This window comes from Hyaena hyaena, unplaced genomic scaffold, assembly GCF_003009895.1.
Source record: "Hyaena hyaena isolate Hyena2069 unplaced genomic scaffold, ASM300989v1 scaffold_383, whole genome shotgun sequence".
Taxonomy (NCBI): domain Eukaryota; kingdom Metazoa; phylum Chordata; class Mammalia; order Carnivora; family Hyaenidae; genus Hyaena; species Hyaena hyaena.
The window spans coordinates 1,324,155-1,347,812 of record NW_024081014.1 but is presented as its reverse complement, the minus strand read 5'-3'; the positions used below and the strand labels follow the sequence as shown (position 1 = coordinate 1,347,812).

The window sequence follows — 23,658 nt, the reverse complement described above, 5'->3', positions numbered from 1 at the left end:
CCCCTGCTCATGCTCTGTCTCTCAAAACTGAATAAATGTTAAAAAAAATTTTTTTTAAAGGCTGGATACAAAACTCTATTTATAGTTGAATTCCAGTTATCTTTTAAAATATACATGCACACTGGGGTGCCTGGCTGGCTCAGTCAGTAGAGCATGCAACTTATGATTTCAGGATTGTGAGTTCGAGCTCCATGTTGGGAGTAGAATTTACTCAAGATATGTATAAAAGACTAGAAAGAAATACACCAAAACATTAACAGTGCTAATCATATATTGGTGACGAGTTTATGGGTAATTTTAAAAATCTTACTTTCCTATACTTTCCCAATTTTCAACAATGAGCATGTGTTGCTTTTAAAATTAAAAAGCACATTAAGTGTGTTAGGAGAGGGGGATGTTTATGTTCTGAGTTTCCCAATACTTAGAGGTAGAAAGGGATTTCTGAGATAATTTAGTGTTTCTCAGTCCTATCAGCTCCAATCCTCCCTTGGTAGATACAATATTTTGTGATGTGTCCTTTGGCACTCTGAAATGATTTTCATAGTTAATATAACCAGCTTCTACACATAATTTCCAGAATAGCAATATAATACGCTAATTACAATATGAAGGAGAAAAAAAGGAAATTTGTTTATAATATGTATTTCAATATGCAAATGCCTGGGCAAGACTATACTAAAAGATATAATGAAGTAGTCAGAGAGTCCACGTATACATGTAGATCCACTGTGAATGCAATTGTTACAAAGAAAGACAAATACAGGTACGTTCTATTGGCAATAGAAATCCATGAATGGCATTGTGGGTGATATGATTTTCAAAAGTCACAACTCTTGGTAAAGTTCTGAACCAAATAAAGTACCATGTTCCCTCAATTTCCACAATTGTTGCATTCCTAGAAATTCAGCGTATATATTAAAATTGTAAAAACATATTTTTGTGTTGATTTGTAAAATAATTAGGCCCAGCTAATTGCGCTAGGTTTTCCCACCTACATTGATGTCCTCGAAGACATTCACAAGCTTACAGATGCAGGTTTCTAGTTCCCATTCCCACTTTGTATTTATCCAAAACATGAAATTTACAGTAACTTCCTTTTTTGTGAGTTGGGCTTGCATCCTTTAAAACTAATGATATTCACAGTTTTAGCCTTTGATACTATTTCTAAAGCCTATTGCCTAAGAATAGCAAGTGATTCCTAGAATGTTTTCTTAAAACTGACACAAATGCCTTTGGAATTATTGAAAACATTGTTCTTCTTTAGTGGAACCAAAGCATAAGAGTAAATTATCAGTTTTTAAAAACCATTTACTGTGATCCCTTCATTTTCTCTAGCCTGGCCCCAGCCTCGGGAGTATAAAATGAACAGAGCTGGAAGAAAAGGACTAGCAGAGCTAGGCCATGGAGGCGGGGATGGGTTGCTAGGTTATCACTTGAGCCATTCCAAGCAGTCCCAGAAGAGTACCAGACACAGGACAGGTCCCTCTCCCTGCCCCACTCGCCTGAGGGCCCTCTCAAAGGAAGGGGTGGGGGGCAAAAGGTGGAGGAGGGGCTGGTCACTCACACTAGGCACAAGTAAAGAAATGAGGCAGAAGCACAATGAAACAGACATCCCTGTATCTCTAAAACCATTCAACTCTCCTTCATTAATTGGCTTCACCCCAAAAAGAAAGATTTCTTTATTAAATACCAGAGAGAGAAAAACCTGCCACACATACACATTTGTAGGCTCACACAAAAGTGCAGAGATTTACATATTAAATTGCATTAAGTTAGAAAATAGATTTAAAAACAAAATACTTCCCCCCCCACACACACACACAGAAGGTAAAGAGATTCAGTCAGTAGGAAAAGGGGCCACAGGGGTAAAGGCAGGAAGGTCAGGGCAGGAAGAATGGAATTTAGCTGCTATAGAATTAGAACCCACATCTGCCACTGGGGAAAAAAAACAAGGAGAGAGATGATGCTCTCTGCTAGGGCTAAGAGGGCCCCAGAGCCAAATGGGCATGGAGAAGGGCTCCCAAATAGCCAAATTCCACCAACCCCCAGAAGGTCTTGGATCTGTGCCAGCCACCCTGACCTGGGGAAGTGGGGTGCATAGGAAACTTAGGGGATGGAGAGGAAGGGGAGAGGTGGAAAGAATGTCAGCCATTGAAAAGAGTGAACAATTTAAGACCTAGTCCCCTGGGAGGGACCAATTCTTCAATCTCCTCTCTGATCAGAACTCAGACTAGGTACAGTCCCGGCTGGTGCATGATATGAATGGGACAGATCTTCAGGCCAAGGTCTTAAATACATAAGATTTATAAAGGAAAAGTAAGAAGGCAGGGAGTATGAAAAGCAGAAACTTTTAAAAACTTCATTTCATACTAGAGATGAGGGATTTACATGCTTACCCTTCACCTCAGAAAGATAAATTTTCTCTGTCAGACCTCAGGGTCAGCAGAAAAGTGCTTGAGGTAAGTTGGGTGAGGAGAGAAATCTGTCTGAACCCAAGAAAAGAGATGATGGGCTGAGACAGGGTAGGTTGGGAACTGACTAAAAGGGGGTTCATCTGAGTGTCAGGTAACTGAAAAAATCTAGTAACTTCCAAACTCTCCAGGCTTGGCCTTATTTTGAACTAACTCAAATCTAACTACAAGAATAAAACTGACAGATTCAGAAAAAGAATGGGAAAGTAGAGGCAGAAAGGAGACAAACCTGAGACAGTCAGAGCCAATCTCCCCACTCTCCCCAAGGATTGCTAAACTCAAATCTTGCTACCAGGAAAATAGGAAGACATACAAAAAAATCTGCTAGCAGCCAAACTTCATTAACTGTGATTAACTGGGAAGGATGATATAGGCATTAGTAAGGAGTCTTGACTTTAGACCATTTAAAAAGAAATATATACCATCACTTGTAAAAGATCACTAACAAAATATTTCCAAAAGGAGACCCTGATGAGCCTGCTTTAATAACTAAGATTCATTTGCAATTAACAGCATCCCTCTGCATAAAAACAATATTCTAATAATGTGTTCTCTTGAGTAAATATAACCCCTTCCAACCCTCCCAATCTTGCTAACAGTGTATATTGCCTTGAAAGCCCTTTCTTCATAGTCCAGAATAAGGTAAATTTCAATCCAGAATGTAGTATAAATCAGTGGGGAGTTTGGGAGCTATCTCTCCAACCCAAGGGCCCCATAGGAAATGGAAGTATGAGTAGTAACAAGCAACCCTCAACCCTTCAACCCTCCCCAACCCACCCCCCACAAAGACATTCACACCCTCATGGTGGTTCTTGAAATGGAAAGGGGAAGGAGGAGGCAGGCAGTTTGCATTAGACACTGTTTAATCACCTTCAAATAGATTAAAAGTTCTGGTTTACACTCCCCACCCCCCTCCCCGTAAGTCATCCAGACAGGACCCTGGCTTAGAAAGAGAAAAACACAGGTGCTCTAGGAAATATAGCCACATATAATACATAAATCTTCTTCCCTGAAATAGAGCAGATCCTGAGCAGAGCTGACTGGGGGCCACAGCCCACCCCCAGGGTGAAGCGGCTCTGGGACTCTGCCGGTGGAAGTGCTGGAAGAGTGGGGCTTGGAGGAAGCCCCCGTGTGGTTACCAAGCCCGAGGCGGGCCAAGGCCTTGGAGTGGGTTTACCCAGGAGGGCAGCAGTGCTGGGTTTTCCCTCCTCACTCAGCCGAGGCCTAATGGAAGTACTGGTTTTTTTTTTTTTTTTTCTTTTTTGAGGGGACATCGGGGGAGAGGAGAGGAGAGGAGAGCCTCTCTGTGCCTTGTTTCCCCATTTGTGCATTCAGAGCCTCTACAGGCCTCACACAGGGAGTCTGAGGGGGTAGTGTTTAAGTGAGCACTCAGGCTTCCTGTGAGGAAAAGGAACCACCAAAGTGCAGACTTTTATTACTGCCATTCCTGCTCCTAGCGGGAGCAAGAGTCAAAAGGAAAACAAAAGGGGCTAATGAGAAAGGATGAGAGATGAGACAAAGAGTGTGAGGGGCCACGCCATTGGCATCTCATAAATTCTTACTAAGAATGGCACGGGTATTAAAAAGGTTCTGGGTAGTCTACAAGAAATGTGAATCGTTGTCTCTACTGCAACTACTTACATATATCTAATTGGAAATGGATGGGGCTTGGGTGTTAGAGAGTGGGAAGGGGACATAGGAGAAGCTACATGAATAAATACAAGTGGAAGGTACCTGCCTCATTCCTGAAAGGATTTGCTGGCAATGTTGGCACTTTGTAGCCAGGAGAATCCTCCAACCCTACTCTCCACCCTCTTCAATTCTGAAGGCCCCAAGAATCCCATTAGGATTCCCTGGCCAGAGTTCTCTGTGACTGCCTCTGGACTCATGACATGCAGCAGCTTGAGAGAATTTGAGCCAGTCTCAAGACCCTTTAACCCCAGAATTGGACCAATGACCCCAAGCAGGAAAGCTGGGATCTGGAGGAAAGAGAAGGGAGTCCAAGGAGACTCCATGGCTGAAGCCATGGAAAGCCAGTGCCAGGGCCCAAGAGACCCATTTGTCCAGTTACCAGAGGTGACTGACATCTTCTGCGACTGCCTTGAGTCCAGAATTTTTTTAAAAAAACCTTGTAGCAAGAAAATGCCAGTGTGCAATTGGGTGAATAAAGACCAAAGAAAAACAGTAACAGGGACAGCTCACTTGCTCTCTGTCTCAGGTATATATCTTCTCTCCTTAAATCTCTCAGCCCTAATTAAACACAAACAAAAGTCTCTTCCATAGATAGGCTACTTCTCAGCTTCAGTCACCTCCTGTGGTGGCTCTGGGGGCTCTGGGGGTGGCATCTCTTCAGGAGTGCTGGTGTCCTCCGGCATCTCATTTGGGCTCAGATGTTCTGTTGGGCCCTGAGAAGAAAAACACACCAAATTCAATGCAAAGCTCTCCCTCAGCACCCAAATGGAGACTACACATATACAGCCACCAACACCAAACTCAGAACCAAGACTAGACTATTGTCTTCTCAGCAGAACGCAACTGAAGTTTAAGTTCTAGTCTTCACTGTCTGTAGTGTATAGTTGTTTCCATTATTATTAATCATAATAAAAGGAACCACAAATAATTATGCATACACCTCCCTTCACAACAGAATGCTATAACATACTTGTCTAATAAGGCCTGACTCAGTGGTTCTCAATCTTTTTTTTTTTTTCCCCTAACACACAGCTCAATAGAACAGTGATTCTAAACCAAAGAGGGTGGGGTGGCAAAATCTTCAGATGGTGTATGTGGTAGGAAAATGCCCCCTGAGTGATTCTAAAATACTACTCTTCCCTACATTCAACTTAGAACTACTAACCTAGATTGTTATGATTTAAGATCAGACTTATCAGAAAAATGATATTCAAAATGATGATAATAATATATAGACAAAATTTGCTGTACTTCAAAAAAAGAAAATTCAAAATTTAGGAAAGGTAAAGTAGAGAAAAATGATCTACTTTACAAAAAATCATTCACTTAAAAGTAGGATTCTATTTCATAAGAAAGTTCAAATCTACTAAAAATCTATTACAATAAACAAGTCCAGCAAGGTTTCAAGATACAAGATCAATATACAAAAATCAATTGAATTTCTATGTAGTCACAATGTATATTCCAAAAATGAAATTAGGAAAATATCACTTACAATAACATGAAAAGGATAAAATACTTATGAATAAATGTAACAAAAGAAGTATAAAATTTATATTCTGGAGGTGCCTGGCTGGCTCAGTCAGAGGAGCATGCAACTCGATCTTGGGGGTCAAGCCCCATGTTCAAGCCCCATATTGGGTGTAGAAATTACTTAAATAAACCTTAAAATAAAAAAAAAAACTTAGGGGTGCCTGGATGGCTCAATGGGTTACGTGTCCAACTCTTGATTTTGACTCAGGTCATGATCTCACAGCTGCATGAGTTCAGAAGTAAGTGATTTGGGCTCAGGGATGACAGTGCAGAGCCTGCTTGGAATTCTCTCTGCCCTCCCCAACTCATGCATGCGCACTCTCCCTCTCTTGCTCTCAAAATAAACTTTTTAAAAAAACCTTATACTCTGAAAACTACAAAACATTGTTGAAAGAAATTAAAGAAGATCTAAACAAATGAAGACATCTCATGTTAATGGTTTGGAAGACGTAATCTTGTTAGGAAGACAATATTCCAACAATTGATCTATAGATTCAATGCAATCCCCATCAAAATTCCGGCTGGCTTCTCAGGAGCACCTGGGTGCCTCAGTTAGTTAAGCATTTGACTCTTGATTTTGGTTCAGGTCATGATCTCACAGTTCATGAATTTAAGCCCTGCATCACACTATGTGTGGAGCCTGCTTGGGATTCTGTCTCCCTCTCTCTCTGCCCCTCCTCTGCTCTCTCTCTCAAAATATATAAATAAACATTAAACTTCTTTTTAAAAATTTGTAATTTTTTTTTTGAAAGAGAAACAGAGTGCAAATGGGGGAGGGGCAGAGAGAGAGGGAGACACAGAAAGAGAGAGACACAATCTGAAGCAGCCTCCAGGCTCTGAGCTGTCAGCACAGAGCCTGACATGGGGCTCAAACCCACAAGCTGTGAGATTATGACCTGAGCCAAAGTTGGAAGCTTAACCAACTGAGCCACCCAGGCACCCCTAAATTTCTTTTTAAATTCCAGCTGCCTTCTTTGCAAACTGACAAGCTGATCCTAAAATGTATATGGAAATTCAAGGGACCCAGAACAGCCAAAACAATCGAATAAAGAATAAATTTGAATGATTCACACTTCCTAATTTCAAAACTTACTGCAACACTACAGTAGCCAAGATAGCATGATACTGACACAAGAATAGATATATATTTTTTTAATATTTTTATTTATTTCTAGGAGAGAGAGAGAGAGACAGCATGAGCAGGGGAGGGTCAGAGAGAGAGGGAGACACAGACTCTGAAACAGGCTCCAGGCTCTGAGCTGGCAGTCAGCACAGAGCCCGACGCGGGGCTCGAACCCACGAACTGCGAGATCATGACCTAAGCGAAAGTTGGACCCTTAACCGACTAAGCCACCCAGGCGCCCCAAGAATAGATATATTAATCAATGAACTAGGATTGAGAGTCCAGAAACAAACTCCTGCATTTACAGTCAATTGATTTTTGACAAGGGTGCCAAGACAATTCAATGGAGAAAAAGCAGTCTTTTCAACAAAGGGTGCTGAGGGGCACATGGGTGGCCCAGTCAGTTGAGTGTCCAACTCTTGATTTTGGTTCAGGTCATGATCTCAGGGTCATGGGATCAAGCCCTACATTGGGCTCTGCACTGAGCACGGAACCCACTTAAGATCCCCCCCCCATGCCCCTCCCCTGCTCATGGTCTGTCTCTCTCTCTCTCTCTCTCTCTCTCTCTCTAAAAAAAATAAATAAATAAATTTTTTTTTATTTTAAAAAGGGTATAGAAATATCCACATGCAAAAGAAAGAATTTGAACCCCCTAGCTCACACCATATATAAAAGTTAACTCAAAAATGGATCAAAGATCTAAATGTAAGAGCTAAAACTATAAAACTCTTAGGAAAAACAAAGGCATAAGCCTTCATGACCTTGGATTAGACAATGGTTTCTTAGATGTCTACTGACAACAAAAGCCCAAGAAACTAAAGAAAAAAATAGATAAAATGGGTTTCATCAAAATTTAAACTTTTTGTGTTTCAAAGGACATCATCAAGAAAGTGAAAAGACAACCCACAGAATGGGAGAAAATATTTGCAAATATTTGCAAATATTTGTTATATCTAACATAGAGAATAAAGAATTCTTAGAACTCAACAACAAAAAAACATCAAATTGCCCAATTTAAAAATGGAAAACTAATCTGAATAGATACTTCTCCAAAGGAAATATACAAATGGCCAATAAGCTCATGAAAAGATGCTCAACCTCATTAGAGAAATGCAAATCATAACCACAATGAGATACCACTTCACACCTACTAGGATGTCTAGAACTAGAATGTCAGATAATAATGACAAGTGTTGCCAAGAATGTGGAAAAACTAGAACTCTCATACACTACTGGTGGGGATGTAAAAGGGTGCTGCCACTTTGGAATACAGTCCAGCAGGTACTCAAAAGGTTAAACATAGAGTTATTACATGACTCAATGATATCACTCCTGGGTATGCAGCCAAAAGAAATAAATACATATGTGTCTATGCAAAAACTTGCACATGAATGTTCATCACTGCATTATTCATAATAACCAAAAGGTGGAAACAACCATAATGGCAATCAATGAATGTATAAATAAAATGTGGTATTATCCATATAATGGAATATTATTCAGCCATATAAAGGAATGATGTATTGCTACATGCTATGACATGGATGAACCTTGAAAATATGCCAAATGAAAGAAGCCACACATTATATGATTCCATATATATGGAATGTACAGAAGAGACAAATATATAGAAAAGAAAGATTGATAGTTGCCTAGGGATGGGCAGAGAGGGAAGAGAGAGTGACTGCTGATGGGGACAGGGGTTTGGTGAGGGATAAGTAAATGTTTTAAAATTGATTGCTGTGATGATCGCACAAGTCTGTGAATATACTACAAACCCAGTAAACTGTACATTTTAAACAGATTTTACAGTATGTGAATTATAGCTCAATAAAGCAATTATAAAAAAGAAAGTTCAAATAATAACTTTTTAGGAACATATTTTATAACATATATCCTAAGCAAGATGGCTGGAAGGTTTACCACAACATATGCATATTCCAGGGAGGAAGCCCCTTTCTACCAAGTTACCCACTCCATTAACTCTAACCCGCTGCCCTGACCCCTATCTTTGCTCTGATAGCACTTATGCTTCCTTCCTCATGGCACTTTTCACAACATTGAGCAATGGCCTGTTTTCTTGTCTCGCATCTCTATTAGACAATGAGCTCCTTGAGAGCAAGGACATCACTGGCATATCCCGAGCACCTAGCACAGTGACTGCCACAGAAAGTCAAAGAATTGTCCAGCTCTAAATCCACCTCGAGGGCACAAAGATTTGAAGAAATGTCAGGCCAGAAGCAGAGACAGAAGCTGGAGCGACTGGACACGGAATTGCCTAATTGTATCTCAAAGGTGTAAATTTAGCCTACACAGTCTATCACTGACTCAGCTGTTAAGTCAGGAATACTTACTGGACTCTGTGGCAAAAGGCTGCTACCGGTCTCTTGAGTACTGGGAGGTCGACTTCCACTTTCCTCCAGTGGCAAAATACCCCTTCGATCCAGCACACTGAAGGAGAGAGGACAGTTAATAAAGCACTTTGTATTCCCCCCTCTACCCACCCACCCCACTGAAACTTGCTGTGTATGCTGGAAAACATAAACCTCCCCTTTAGTAGTCTAGCATTATTCTAGCACATGCCTCCTGTCTTCCATTCATTTTTCATTCCAAAAACCAGGGAATACCACAGTAACCAGGGAACAAGCAGATGAAACAAGAATGAAAAGTTGTCTTTTCAAAACAACTAGCCTGTGGTCTGTGGTACATGTAGCTATAGCACCAAGGGATAATCCCTGGGAAGACCTATTTGACACCAAAAGGCCACATTCAGAAGAATGCATCACACCAGGTAATCGGATCAGATTGAATTCCTTGTCCCAAGAGTCCCAGGATCTTCTAGTCCTCTGAGTACCTGGGGGGCAAGGGGCCACACAGCACTTCACAGCAGTTCTTCACAATGTTGCCATGGCTATAGGGATTCTGGACACGATTCTTCCCTGTCCATGAGCCTTTGATCTGCAAGATAAAAGCCAAGGCTTATATTAAAAATTATGTTGAAGAAATACATGCAGCATGAAAGGATGAGAAAGTTCTGGAGATGGATGGTGGCGATGGTAGCATAACCATATGAATGTACTTGATGCTACTGAATTCTACATTTAAAAATGGCTAAGATGGTACATTTTATATTACATATATTTTACCACAACAGGAAAAAGAAAGAAATACTTGCACAGCCATGGAAAAATGTTCACAATAGAGTGAAAAATCAGAAACTGAACAATATGTATTACTTTCAATTAAAAATATAAAATATAGGGGCACCTGGGTGGCTCAGTTGATTGAACAATTGACTTTGGCTCAGGTCATGATCTCACGGTTCATGGCTTTAAGCCCTGCATCGGACTCTATGCTGACAGCTTAGAGTCTGGAGCCTGCTTCAGATTCTGAGTCTCCCACTCTTTCTCTGCCCTTCCCCTACTCGCTTGCTCTCATTTTCTCTCTCTCTCTCTCTCTCAGAAATAAATTTTTAAAAACATTAAATTTTTTTTAAAATACAAAGTATAGGGGCACCTGGGTGGCTCAGTCAGTTAAGCATCCAACTTCGGCTCAGGTCGTGGTCTCAGTTAGTGAGTTCAAGCCCCACATTGGGCTCTTTGCTGTCAGCACAGAGCCCACTTACTTCAGATCCTCTGTCCCTCTCTCTCTGCCCCCCCCCAAAATAAGCATTTAAAGAAAAAGATACAAAATATATATATTCATATAAACAAACACAGGAACAAGTCTGAAAGACTACAAATCATACCATTAACAGTGATGAATTTAAATAAAAACTGAAAAGAAACCAATGCTGACATCTAGGAGGTAGAGTTACAGGGACCTATTTGCTATTATTTACTCATGTGTATTTTCTAATTTTCTACAATGAACATGGATTAATTGGTAATTTTTTTTTTATTAATTGGTAATTTTTAAAAAGCAGGGTTTTATTAAGCACAACTGCCCCTCTCCATTCCAAATCCAGAGGCACTAACTAGCCTTTAAGGATCTATGAACAGCTGAAGACATTGTACCCACTCAACCATTGAACCTCTTCTTCCCAATTCTCTATAGGTACTCAACTCCAAATAAAGTAGTCTGCTTTCTCCTCCATACAGTGGATTTAACAGCGTCCCACACTAGGTTTCCATCTGCCTCAACTTCCCGAGCGCTGGAGACTCAGTTTTCTAGCAGGTATAGCAGGTAATGAGAGAATAGGTTTTGGAGAGAAGGAGAATATGTGATGAGGAAAAGGGAAAGTTGACTCACGTCTTCATTGGTTGTCTGGTTGAGAGCCACGAGGAAAGTGTGAAAGCCAGTCAATCCCACGACGGACCAGAGTGTGAAGAAGCAAATAAGCACTTCTAGAACAGTGAGGTGATGTTAAGGAATGTGGAAGTAGCTACACCAGGGGACTTAATGCTTCAGCCCATACTCATGGCACCAATCACACCATCTTTACCTCTCAGAACATATATCACAAATGGCCAAGTATCTATATATAATAACATATGAATTTTAAACTCACTGGATATATGAAAGGTAAAGGATTCCTGTTTATTCACTATAAATCGCTCTCTAACAATTCTAGTGTATTTAAGTGTTCATTTATTCATCATTAGTTCTTTGAAGAGGATGTTCTGTGAAAGCTAAACAATGTTGGCCATCACTGTCAATGGAAAATCCATTTAAAAATAAACTTTGTAATAAAAAATTGGTGGAAAAAACAGAATGTGACTTATAGAAATCCCATCTGAATCTCCTTTTCAAAAATACAACTGCTGTACAAAATAAGCCTTAGCAGTAACAGAAAGGTAGGACTTTCATCAAGTGACATAAGAGGTATACTGAAGCAAACACAGCCCACTAGAGGAGGCAAGGCCGAGCCTATGATCAGAAGGACTTGGGAGGGAGGCAGTGGAGAAGGGGGTGAAGGAAGGACCTCCCTTTAAGCCCTGGCCATCTTCCATCTTCTGGTTGCTACCACGAAGACTACGTGTTTTTTTTTTTTTTTTTTTTTAGACTTTCTTTGGCACTCTGACATCTGAAAAACGAGATGGTGGGAGAACTGCATACAGAAAGCCTACTTGAAACTAGTTTAAGAGGGTGTCACAGGGACGTACTGCCAGGGGAGGATATGTTCCAGGAGTTTCTTTCAACGTCTCCAGGAAGCCAATTTTCAAGGATTCTGTTAAATTGGGAGGACAAGTAGAAAGAAAAATCAATGACTTTAGTAAAATATGCACACTTATCCTAGTACCCACTCATTTTCTTCCCTCCCTGTCCCTTGTTACAAGCTGACAAGAGATTAAGCCCTCACTCAGACAAGGGACTCTCACCTACAAACTGGTAGTCTCCTCACTAAAGAGTTTACATTTCCAATGCGGGACCTGGCACTGGACTAGAGAGTCTGATAGAACCCAAGCTTCCCATTCCTCTCCCTTTTCCCTAGCCTCCAGCTATGGGCACAGATGGGGAATATTCATTCGTAGCTGAAAGAAATCAGAAATATCCAAGAAAAATCCTCTTTCCTGATTAACCCATATCCCTCCCTTATTCAAAATCTAGCTGAGAACTCATCTCTTGATAAAGATGCCTCCTTTAAACTCCACATCCTATCTGCCTTTAAGGTGATTTGGTTGTGTGTGTGTGTGTGTGTGTGTGTGTATTTTCTGTCTCCCAAAGCAGACCGTGAGCTACTAAAAGGCATTTTTCTGGTATAATCCCTTCTACCACCTGGCACAGGGCAAGTCTTACAAGGCAGAAGAAGAAAGGATGCAGAGCCAACATATATCTTCAGAAATGTCCACTACTCTGGGTACAGGCCATAATCAGAGCCTCAGTCTTCAGCAGACGACCAATGAGAAAGCTAACACACTCCGTAAATAGGTACAGGCCATTATCAGAGCTTCAGTCTTCAGCAGATGACCAATGAGAAGGCCAACACATTCAGTAAATACAGATGGCTGTGAGCTGAGTTTTCAGAGCTCTGTTCAAGAGCAGTGTTCATTTCTAACAGGGACTTTGCAATGGTAAAGTCCCATCAGGAAACCCAATCACTTCCTTCAGCTGTCCTTAAGTCTTCCCCCACCCCCCACCCCATTCCAACAACAGACACTGCCTTGAATACTCACTGAGAGCCACATAGACGATGTTGAAGGCGAAGACATAGATCGTGAGGAGGGAGAGAGACAGGATAAAGAGGTAGAAGTAGCGGTAGTTCCTCTTTCCAACACAATTCCCCACCCAGGGGCAGTGATGGTCGAAGCGCTCTGTGGGAGAAAGAGAGAGTCCAGTGCCAAAGCCACCCAAACAAAGCACACATGCCATCCACATAATACCTAATTTAGAGACCTCCAGTGTCCCTGCTGCTGTCAATTGTAAAAAACACTGGTTTCTATTTTTCACTTTTTCACTATGTTTTCATAGTCAACTCATTTGATCCCCACAATCACCCTGGAAGTTGGTCAAAAGAAGATATTCTTTTCCTCATTTTACAATTGGAGAAACTAAGGCACTGAGGGGTGAGTACCTCACTGCCTTACTGCCAGCTGACAACATAGACTTTGCTTTCCCAAAGAAAAACCTTAAGTGGACTTACTAAGTTAGGAAGAATAAGTAGGTGAAAATAGCCAATGAAATTTTGAAAAAATGAGTAGTGTGGTTTTTCGTAATCTCTACTTTTTTTTAATGATAACACTAGGTGGCTCAGGCAGTTAAGTGTCCGACTTCGTCACAGGTCATGATTATGAAGCTCATGAGTTCAAGCCCCATGTCGGGCTCTGTGGTGACAGCTCACAACCTGGATCCTGCTTTGTATTCTGTGTCTCCCTCTCTCTCTGCCCTTCTCCTGCTCGCATTCTATCTATCTGTCTCTCTCTCTCAAAAACAAATAAACATTAAAAAAATTTTAAATGATAAAACTACAACACTTAAAATGGTGTGGCACAGCTCAATGGAATGGAAAGTGCCCAGAAAGTCTCTAGAATATTTAACAATTTACTGTCTAATAAAGGCAGTTCTACAAAAACAGTGGTGAAAGGAAGTATTATTCCATAAATAACTCTCACACAATTGGCTACTTGGTGGAAAATAAGGTTAGGTTTTTACTCCTCACACAATTTGTCAAAATTAATTCCAGATGAATTAGAGTTAAATGTAAAAACAGAGTAAAATCATAAATAACTATAAAGAAGAGATGAACATTTATCCCCTGTATAGAAAAGGACTTTCTAAGCATAAAAGTAATGAAAGAAAACACAAATGACAAAGAAAAATATATTTGATTCCATAAACCTTAAAATACATTTTATATATGTTAAAAATACTATAAAAAGGGGCATCTGGGTGGCTCAGTTGGTTGAGCGTCCAACTTGTCTCAGGTCATGATCTCACGGTTCGTGGGTTCGAGCCCCGTGTCGGGCTCTGTGCTGACAACGAGCTGAGAGCCTGGAGCCTGTTTCAGATTCTGTGTGTCTCTCTCTCTCTCTCTCTCAGAAATTTTTAAAAAATACTATAAAGAATTTTTAAACAGGAAAAAACCAATGGGAATGTGTATAAATTTTGTACCTTAGTACATGAGAAGTCCTTACAAATCAATAACAAAATACAAATATTCCTTTAAGAAAATAGTCAAAGGGTAAAAAGAGACAGTTAACAAATACTACATAAACATATATTTAGATGTTTTCAGATTCACTAATTGAAATTCAGTGCAATACTAGTACAACAATAAGACAATTTTTGCCTATTGAAATAAGAATACAAAAATAATATCCAGTGTTGGCGAGAATAGCATGGAATGGACACTAATAGACACTTTGTGGGAGTATAAATTAAGAGAACCTTTCTGAAAAGCAATTTGGCAGTATGTATCAATAGTCTTAATAAGGCTCACACTGCATTGTCAAAATAAATCCATTTTTAGTAATTTCTCTTAAGGAAATAGAGATGTGCACAGAAATTTAAGTTTAGCAATATTTTAGTATTTTTTATTATGGTAAAATATAAAACATGCAATTTGCCAATTTATTCACTTTAAGTGTACAATTTAGTGACATTAATTACATTCACAATGTTGTGCAACCAACACCAACTACCTATTTCCAAAAATTTTCATCACCCTCAAGCAGAAACTCTGTACCCATTAAAGACTAACTCTCTGTTTTCCCTTTCTCCTGGTCCCTGGTAACTTCTAATCTTTTTATCTCTATGCCTATTCTACATATTTCATATTGGTGGAATCATACAATATTTAGCTTTTTCTGTCTAGCTCCTTTTGCTTAGCATAACGTCTTCAAGATTCACCCACACTGTAGTATGTATCAGCACGTCATTCCTCCTTATGGCTGAATAATATTCCATTTTACGGATATGCCACATTTTGTTTATCCACTCATCTACTGATGGACACTTGGGTTGTTTCCATCCTTTGGCTCCTGTAAACAATGCTGTCATGCACACTGATGTACAAAAATGTTTAAATCTCTATTTTCAATTCTTTTTGGTATTGTTATGGACAGAACTGTGTCCCCTCCCATTCATATGTTGAAGCCCTAACCCCCAATGTGACTATATTTGGAGACAGCTTCTAAGGAGGTAACTAAGGTTAAATGTTATAAGAGTTGGACCCTAATTCTGTAAGATTGGTATCCTTATAAAAAGATGAGACACCAGGAGTGCATGAACACAGAAAAAAGGCCACATGAAACAGCAACAAGGTGGCCTACATGCAAGCCAGATATAGAGACCTCACTAGAAATCAATCCTGCCTGCACCCTGATCTTGAACTTCTAACCTCCAGAACTGTGAAAAAATAAATTTCTGTTGTTTAAGCTACCCAGTCTGTCATATTTTGTTATGGTAGCCTGAGCAGGTTAATATAGGTATGTATATATTTGTACATACACATATATATATATATATATACACACACACAAAAGGGGTGGAATTTCTGGGTCATATGATAATTCCAATTCTATGTTTAACTTTTTCAGAAGCTGCCAAACAGTTTTTCACAGTGGCTACGTCATTTTATATTCCCACCAGCAGTGTATGAAGGCTCTAATTTCTCCACATCCTGAAATTTAATCACTTTGATTGCAGTGTAATAATAATGAATAAAATGGAATAGTAAATAATATTTAATTATAGCAAACTGCTTAAGTAAACTACAATATTGAAAATTTTTAAATAAACTAAAATGTAGCCATATGATACAGTCATTAAAATAATATATTCAAAACACATTTATTAAAGATCTGGAAAAATACTCAGGATATAATGTTAAGTGACAAAGGCAGGATTAAAAAATCTATCATGTGTGATCTAATTTCACAAACAACTGACACTGGAAGGAGATATAGCAAAGTGGATAGTAAATTTGGGATTAAGTTTTACTTATACTTTCTGTACCCTCCATATTTTGTAAAATGAACATGGATTATTTTAATGAATAAAAAACACACAAAGAATAAAATACATCATTTTTTTTTTAAATGTTTTATTTATTTCCAGGAGAGAGAGACAGCGTGAGCAGGGGAGGGTCAGAGAGAGAGGGAGTCACAGACTGAAACAGGCTCCAGGCTCTGAGCTGGCAGTCAGCACAGAGCCCGACACGGGGCTCGAACCCACGAACCGCGAGATCATGACCTAAGCGAAAGTCGGACGCTTAACCGACTAAGCCACCCAGGCGCCCCAAAATACATCATTTTTAAAAAGCAATGAGCTATGCATGGGTCAAAGTAAAGACTATAATAATGGTATACCTCCTGATTAAAGGGCTACAATGTATCTTTTCAGAAAAGAAAAAGAAGATGTAGAGAAGACACACCCAGATGGTTAGGGTAATATCTGGATCAAGAATTACAAATATAGCCTCACTTTAAGCAAACTTTCCATAAAAATATTAGGAACTGTACATTTATACAAATTTATTTTTACTGTATTTTAGATTATACTTTTTCTGACAATATAATTAATACATGCTCATCATAGAAAACTTGAAAAAATGAAAAATGAAAGAAACAATATCACTCATAATTCCACAACCTATACATAATAAACTATAAGCGTAAGCATTCTGGTGTGTTTCCTTGAATATATCTTTACATATTCTTATATTTTTTCAAATGTGTAACTGAGATCACACTATTAAAGTAGCCTATATCCTATTTTATTTCATTTAGCTTTCTGATATCAGCTTCTCCCATAAATCTGTTGTACAAATGTCTCACAACTTATTTGACTGTTTATCTACTGGTAGACTATTAGGTTTATTTAATTTTCCATCATTATAATAATTCTGAGGTAAATGTTTCCATACCTAAATATTTTACCACATCCCTGATTAATTTCTTAAGGACAGGTCCCTAGAAAAGGAATCGCTGGCATCAAAGGGGATACATGTTTTAACAAGGTTTTTATGAATCTCACTAGGTTGTCTTCCAAAAAGTTTGTTCCAATTTACACTCCTACCAGGGTAATTAATCAGGTTTTCTGATAATGCTTGTTAATGTTTTAGATTTTAAAAGATCCTGTTTTAAGTTTTATTTCTTTGATTTTTAGTAGGGATGAACTTCTTTCTTGTTAACAAGTTAATTGCATTTCCTGTTTAATGAACTGCCTATATTTCCACTGGAATGTTACTGATTCTTTTTTTTTTAAATGAATGTGTATGAGTTCTTTATATTTAAGAATATTAATAGGAGGGAGAATTATTTGTTAAAACCTTCGCATCTGATCTTCTTGAAATATCAACTTTCCTAGCTAATTTAAAATGAGTTTTAATTTATAAAAATCTTATCTACACACAGATTTTTACCATTCAAAGTAAGATATATCTTCCCAGCCTTTGCCTAAAGAATTGGCATCATACAGGGGCACCTGGGTGGCTCAGTTGTTTGGGCGACCGACTTCAGCTCAGGTCATGATCTCACGGTTTATGGGTTCGAGCCTCGCGTTGGGCTCTGTGTTGACAGCTAGCTCAGAGCCTGGAGTCTGTTTCTGATTCTGTGTCTCCCTCTCTCTCTGACCTTCCCTTGCTCACGCTGTCTATCTATCTCAGAAATAAATGAAACATAAAAAAAAAGAATTGGCATCATATGGCAAAGGCAGTCCTAAGAGGAAAGTACATTGCACTCCAGGCCTATTTCAAGAAATTAGAAAAAGCGCAAATACAAAATCTAACAGCGCACCTAAAGGAGCTAGAAGGAGAGCAACAAGAGCACGCCAAACCCAGTAGGAGAAGAGAAATAATAAAAATCAGGGCAGAAATAAACAATATAGAATTGAAAAAAACCGTTGGACTGAACAATGTAACCAAGAGTTGGTTTTTTGAAAAAATAAACAAAATTGACAAACCTCTCGCCAGACATCCCAAAAAGAAAAGAGAGAGCACTCAAATAGACAAAATCATGAATGAAAAAGGACTTATTACAACCAACCCCTCAGAAATACAAGCAATTATCAGGGAATACTATGAAAAATTATATGCCAACAAACTAGACAACATAGAAGAAATGGACAAATTCCTAAACACACACTCACTACCAAAATTCACACAGGAAGAGATAGAAAATCTGAACAGACCCATAACTAGTGAGGAAATTGAATCAGTTATCAAAAATCTCCCAACAAATAAGAGCCCTGGACCTGATGGCTTCCCTGGGGAATTCTACCAGACATTTAAAACAGAGTGAAGACCCATTCTTCTCAAGCTATTCCAAAAAATAGAAATGGGAGGAAAACTTCTGGACTCATTCCAGAAGCCAACATCATTTTGATTCTCAAGCCAGACAGAGACCCAGCAAAAAAAAAGAGAACCAATATCCTTCATGAATACGGATGCAAAAATCCTCAACAAGATCCTTGCAAATCGAATGCAACAGCACATAAAAAGAATTATCCACCACAATCAAGTGGGATTCATTCCTGGGTTATAGGGCTGGTTCAATATTCACAAATCAATCAATGTGATACATCACATTAACCAAAAAAAGGTAAAAACCATATGACCCTGTAGATAGATGCAGAAAAAGCATTTGACAAAATACAGGATCTCTTCTTAATAAAAACCCTCGAGAAAGTTGGGATAGAAGGAGCTCACTTAAACATCATAAAGCCATCTATGAGAAGCCCACAGCTAACATCATCCTTAAAGGGGAAAAACTGAGAGCTTTCCCCATGAGATCAGGAACACGACAGGGATGTCCACTCTCACCACTGTTGTTTAACATAGTGCTGGAAGTCTTAGCATCAGCCATCAGACAACAAAAGGAAATAAAAGGCATCAGAATTGGCAAAGAGGAAGTCAAACTTTCACTTTTTGCAGACGACATGATACTCTACATAGAAAACCCAACAGACTCCACCAGAAGCCTACTAGAACGGATCCATGAATTCAGCAAAGTTGAAAGGTACAAAATCAATATACAGAAATCAGTTGTATTTTTATACACCAATAATGAAGCAACAGAAAGAGACATCAAGAAACTGATCCCATTCACAACTGCACCAAAAAAAACCATAAAATACCTAGGAATAATTATACCTAACCAAAGATATAAGAGATCTGTATGATGAAAACTATAGAAAACACTAGAACTCTCCTATGACCCAGCAATAGCACTGCTAGGAATTCACCCAAGGGATAGAGGAGTGCTGATGCACAGGGGCACATGTACCCCAATCTTCATAGCAGCAGTCTCAACAATAGCCAAAACATGGAAAGAGCCTAAATGTCCATCAACTGATGAGTGGATCAAGAAGATGTGGTTTATCTATACCATGGAATACTACATGGCAATGAGAAAGAATGAAATCTGGCCATGTGTAGCAACATGGATGGACCTTGAGGGTGTTAATGCTGAGTGAACTAAGTCAGGCAGAGAAGGACAAATACCATATGTTTGCACATATAGGAGGATTAGGAAGAACTTAACAGAGGACCATGGGGGAAGAAAGGGGGAAAAATAGTTGGGGAGAGGGAGGGAGGCAAAGCATGAGAGATTCTTGAATGCTGGGAACAAACTGAGGGCTGGTGAGGGTTGGGGAGAAGGGAAGGGGGTGATGGGCATGGAGGGGGGCACTTGTGGGGATGAGCACTGGGTGTTATATGGAAACCAACTTGACAATAAACTATTTAAGAAAAAATAAATAAATAAGCAAACAGTAAAAAACAAAACAAACAAAAAAAAAGAATTGGCATTATAAGAAGAAAGTAATGTACTCAGTCAGGCATGTTCCATGCCATATATAAAGAAGGCTAGAAGTATGCTTATTACATATATATATACATGTATGTAATATATATATATATTATGTGTTGCACATATATGTCTATCAATGGACTTATTTACTGCCTGTTTCTGATCTTTCCCAGGGTTCAGCACACACTAGGCAGTGATTACAACTAAGCCACATATATACAGATAGAAGCACAGACCCATGTATTATGCACACCTGCCACCCTTGCAGCATTAGGAGAGATAGATAAAATGACAGTTTTGGAATCAGACCTGTTCCAGTTTCGTCTCATATTAATTACACAAATCTGCACAAAGGTACTTCACCTATTTCCTCATCTGTAAAAAGGGGATAATACCTTATGTGGTTTTACAAATCTTAAATGAGAGAAAGGGAAAGCACTTAGCACAGTGCCTAGTATATAGTAGGATCTCAATAAATGCTAGCCACTTTCTTCTTGGAAACAGTACTTCTTATATATCCCTTCTTTCCCTGCTGCTGCCCTCCAGTGGACTAGGGTTCTCCTCCCACTATATAAGGTGGGTTCCACTTGAAACAAATCCAGTCAAGGAAAATGCAGATTTTAAAAACAGGTAAAGTTCACTTCCCCGTTTACCAAAAAGGGTTTTTTTAGTCAATTTTAGACCAGAGGATATTTAAAATAAGATTTGATCTACAGAAGTACAGTTGACTTTTCACTCGTTCAGAAGTTTGCTTCCTATCTGAAGTTTCCTAACTAAATCTAGCTTATTTCCTACGTAAATCTATATCCCGACCCCTACTGATTTTTCCCTAGAAAAATAACCCTGACCCTCTCCTTCAACTCAGCCTTATCCCCAGACAAAGCCTCTTTGGTTTTACTCACCCACACAGTTGTCACAGATGCTGCAATGGGAGGCCCGGGGTGGCCGGAAGATCTTGCACGTATAACAGTATTTCAGCTTCACAATCTGGTTGTTTATCTGAAAATTCTTGATACGAGGAGGTGGTCGCTGGCCTTGGGGAACTGCACCATTGGTAGCCTCTAAAGATCAGTAAAGACAGTTACTATCACAGCTAGCTAGGCATTATTTGAGTCCAAAAGTCCCACCACTTCTCGAAAAGCAATGGGAGTACTCAATAGTGCCCTAGGCCCACTGTTTTCTACAGACTAGCATTCTAGAGGACACTCTCAACATCATAGTATCTCCCCAAATTCCAATGAATGCCATGCAGTTCTTTGGGCACATGTGAAAAAGGGTTTCTTCAAGGTTTTTTTTTTGGGGGGGGAAGGCAGGTTACAAAGAAAAACATTCATAAAATATATAAAAATGGCTTAAAGAATATATGAAATGAGGGGTGCCTGGGAGGCTCAGTTGGTTAAGGCTCCAACTTCCGCTCAGGTCATGATCTCCGGGTTCGTGAGTTCTGTCCCCGCGTCGGGCTCTGTGCTGACAGCTAGCTAAGAGCCTGGAGCCTGTTTCAGATTCTGCATCTCCCTCTCTCTCTGACCCTCCCCCACCTCAGAAATAAATAAAACATTAAAAAAAATAAAAGATAAAAGTAAAAGAACAAAAAAATATATGAAATGAAAATTTTCAAATTTACTAACAAAGACATAAAAACCAACACAAAGATACTGTTTCCACCTACTATATTAACAAATATTAAAAAGAATAAAAATACCCAATGTTGGCAAGGATGGGGAGAAGGTATTTTTATACATTATTGTAAGCAATAAAGCAGTGGCTCCCAAAATTTTAAAGGTCTATATTTTTTGATCCATCAATTCTATTTCTAGCAACTTAACAAAATTACAAAGAGATATACAAAAGATGTTGATAGATGGATATTTATCACAGAGTCTCTTTTAATAGTGAAAACCTGAAAATAACCTCAGTGTCACAGTAGGAGGTTGGTTAAGTAAATTATGATACATGCACAGGATGGAACATTATGCAAACCATCTAAAAATGATGCAGACAAATGAATGAAGACACAGGACAATATTCACAATATATTACAAAATGAAAATGTAAACTAAAAAACAACATGCATAAAAAGATATTATCTTGGGGTGCCTCGGTGGCTCAGTTGGTTAAGTGTCCGACTTCAGCTCAGGTCGTGATCTCACAGTCCATGAGTTCGAGCCCCGCATCAGGCTCTGTGCTGACAGCCAGTTCAGAGCCTGGAGCCTGTTTCAGATTCTGTGTCTTCCTCTCTCTCTGACTCTCCCCTGCTCACGCTGTCTCTCTCTCTCTCTCTCTCTCTCTCAGGAAATAAAAAAAATTTTTTTAAGATATTATCTTGCAAAAATAAAATATATGCATGAAAAAAGACTGGTAATACTTAGAATCAGAAAAACAATCTTTTAAAAATAAAAGTAGTACATGCTTATTTTAAAAGCTTTGGAAAAAAACAAAATATATATATAAAAAAATAAAAATCACTGACAGTCTCTCAACTCAGGGATATCCATGCATTTTGGTATATTTCCTTAACAGATAAACATTCATGATTTTTAAAAATTTGAGATATGAGGGGCGCCTGGGTGGCTTAGTCGGTTAAGCGTCCGTCTTTCGCTTAGGTCATGATCTCGCGGTTCGTGGATTCGAGCCCCATGTCGGGCTCTGTGCTGACTGCCAGCTCAGAGCCTGGAGCCTATTTCAGAGTCTGTGTCTCCCTCTCTCTCTGACCCTCCCCTGTTCACGCTGTCTCTCTCTCTCTCTCCTAGAAATAAATAAAAATATTAAAAAAAATTTTTGAGATATGAATATAATTTTGTACCCTGAATTTTTCACTTAACATTATATGGTGAATGTTCTTTCATGGTTGTTAAATTCTGTTCCAAAAACATGAATATTAGCAATATAATATTCCATCATATGCATATACTGCAATTTATTTAACCATTCCATATAGTGGGGCATTCAAGTGGCCTCTGGGCTTTTACTATTAAAGTGATGATGCATGGAAAAACCTAAGATATTACAGATAAAGCTTAAATCCTCTTTGATCACCACTCCAATCCCAATTCCCACCTCCCTTCCCCAAGAATATATACGTTTAAAATTAATTTGTAAAACAGAAAGAAAAAAAAGAAAAGAATGTTGAAGTCTGAGCAGTAATATATGAAGTTGCTGGCATAAAATACCTAGGCCCATATTAAAAAAAAAAAAAAAAGCTGGGGCACGTGGGTGGCTCAGTTGGTTAAGCATCTGACTCTTGATATCGGCTCAGGTCATGATCTCACAGTTGTGAAACTGAGTCCCATGTCTGGCTCTGTGCAGAACCTGCTTGGGATTCTCTTTCCCTCTGTCTCTGCCCCTTCTCCCTGTGCATGCTCTCTCTCTCTTTCTCTCAAAATAAATAAATAAACTTAAAAAAAAAAGAAAAGAAAGAAAAAGGAAAAAAAATGCCGCGCTAAAAATCCTTCCGCAGTAATTTGTATAACTCTCTGATTATTTTCTTTAGTTAAACTCTAAGCAAAGTGGAATTACTGGGCCAAAGGGTATGAACCCTTAAAGCCCATATTGCTTATTGCCAGAATGCTTCCCAGGCAGATTGTATCAATTTGCATACCCATCCATCTGCAGCATACGAGAATGCCTGTCTCATTGCCCCCTAGATATG

General features: G+C 39.0%; 1 protein-coding gene across 2 annotated transcripts in view; it reads right to left on the bottom strand.

Annotated features, from left to right (window-relative positions):
* Positions 1 to 3,316: 3,316 nt before the first annotated feature.
* Positions 3,317 to 23,658, bottom strand: part of ZDHHC9 (zinc finger DHHC-type palmitoyltransferase 9) — a 34,761-nt gene continuing 14,419 nt past the window's right edge. For both annotated transcript variants that reach the window (XM_039250809.1, XM_039250808.1), the window contains 7 exons: positions 20,912 to 21,070; positions 12,936 to 13,073; positions 11,941 to 11,989; positions 11,071 to 11,173; positions 9,674 to 9,777; positions 9,174 to 9,270; positions 3,317 to 4,876 (listed from right to left, as the gene is read on the bottom strand). In XM_039250809.1, the coding sequence (XP_039106740.1) occupies positions 4,760 to 4,876; positions 9,174 to 9,270; positions 9,674 to 9,777; positions 11,071 to 11,173; positions 11,941 to 11,989; positions 12,936 to 13,073; positions 20,912 to 21,070 (767 nt within the window). In that variant the 3' untranslated portion in view covers positions 3,317 to 4,759. The remainder of the gene's footprint in view (positions 4,877 to 9,173; positions 9,271 to 9,673; positions 9,778 to 11,070; positions 11,174 to 11,940; positions 11,990 to 12,935; positions 13,074 to 20,911; positions 21,071 to 23,658) is intronic.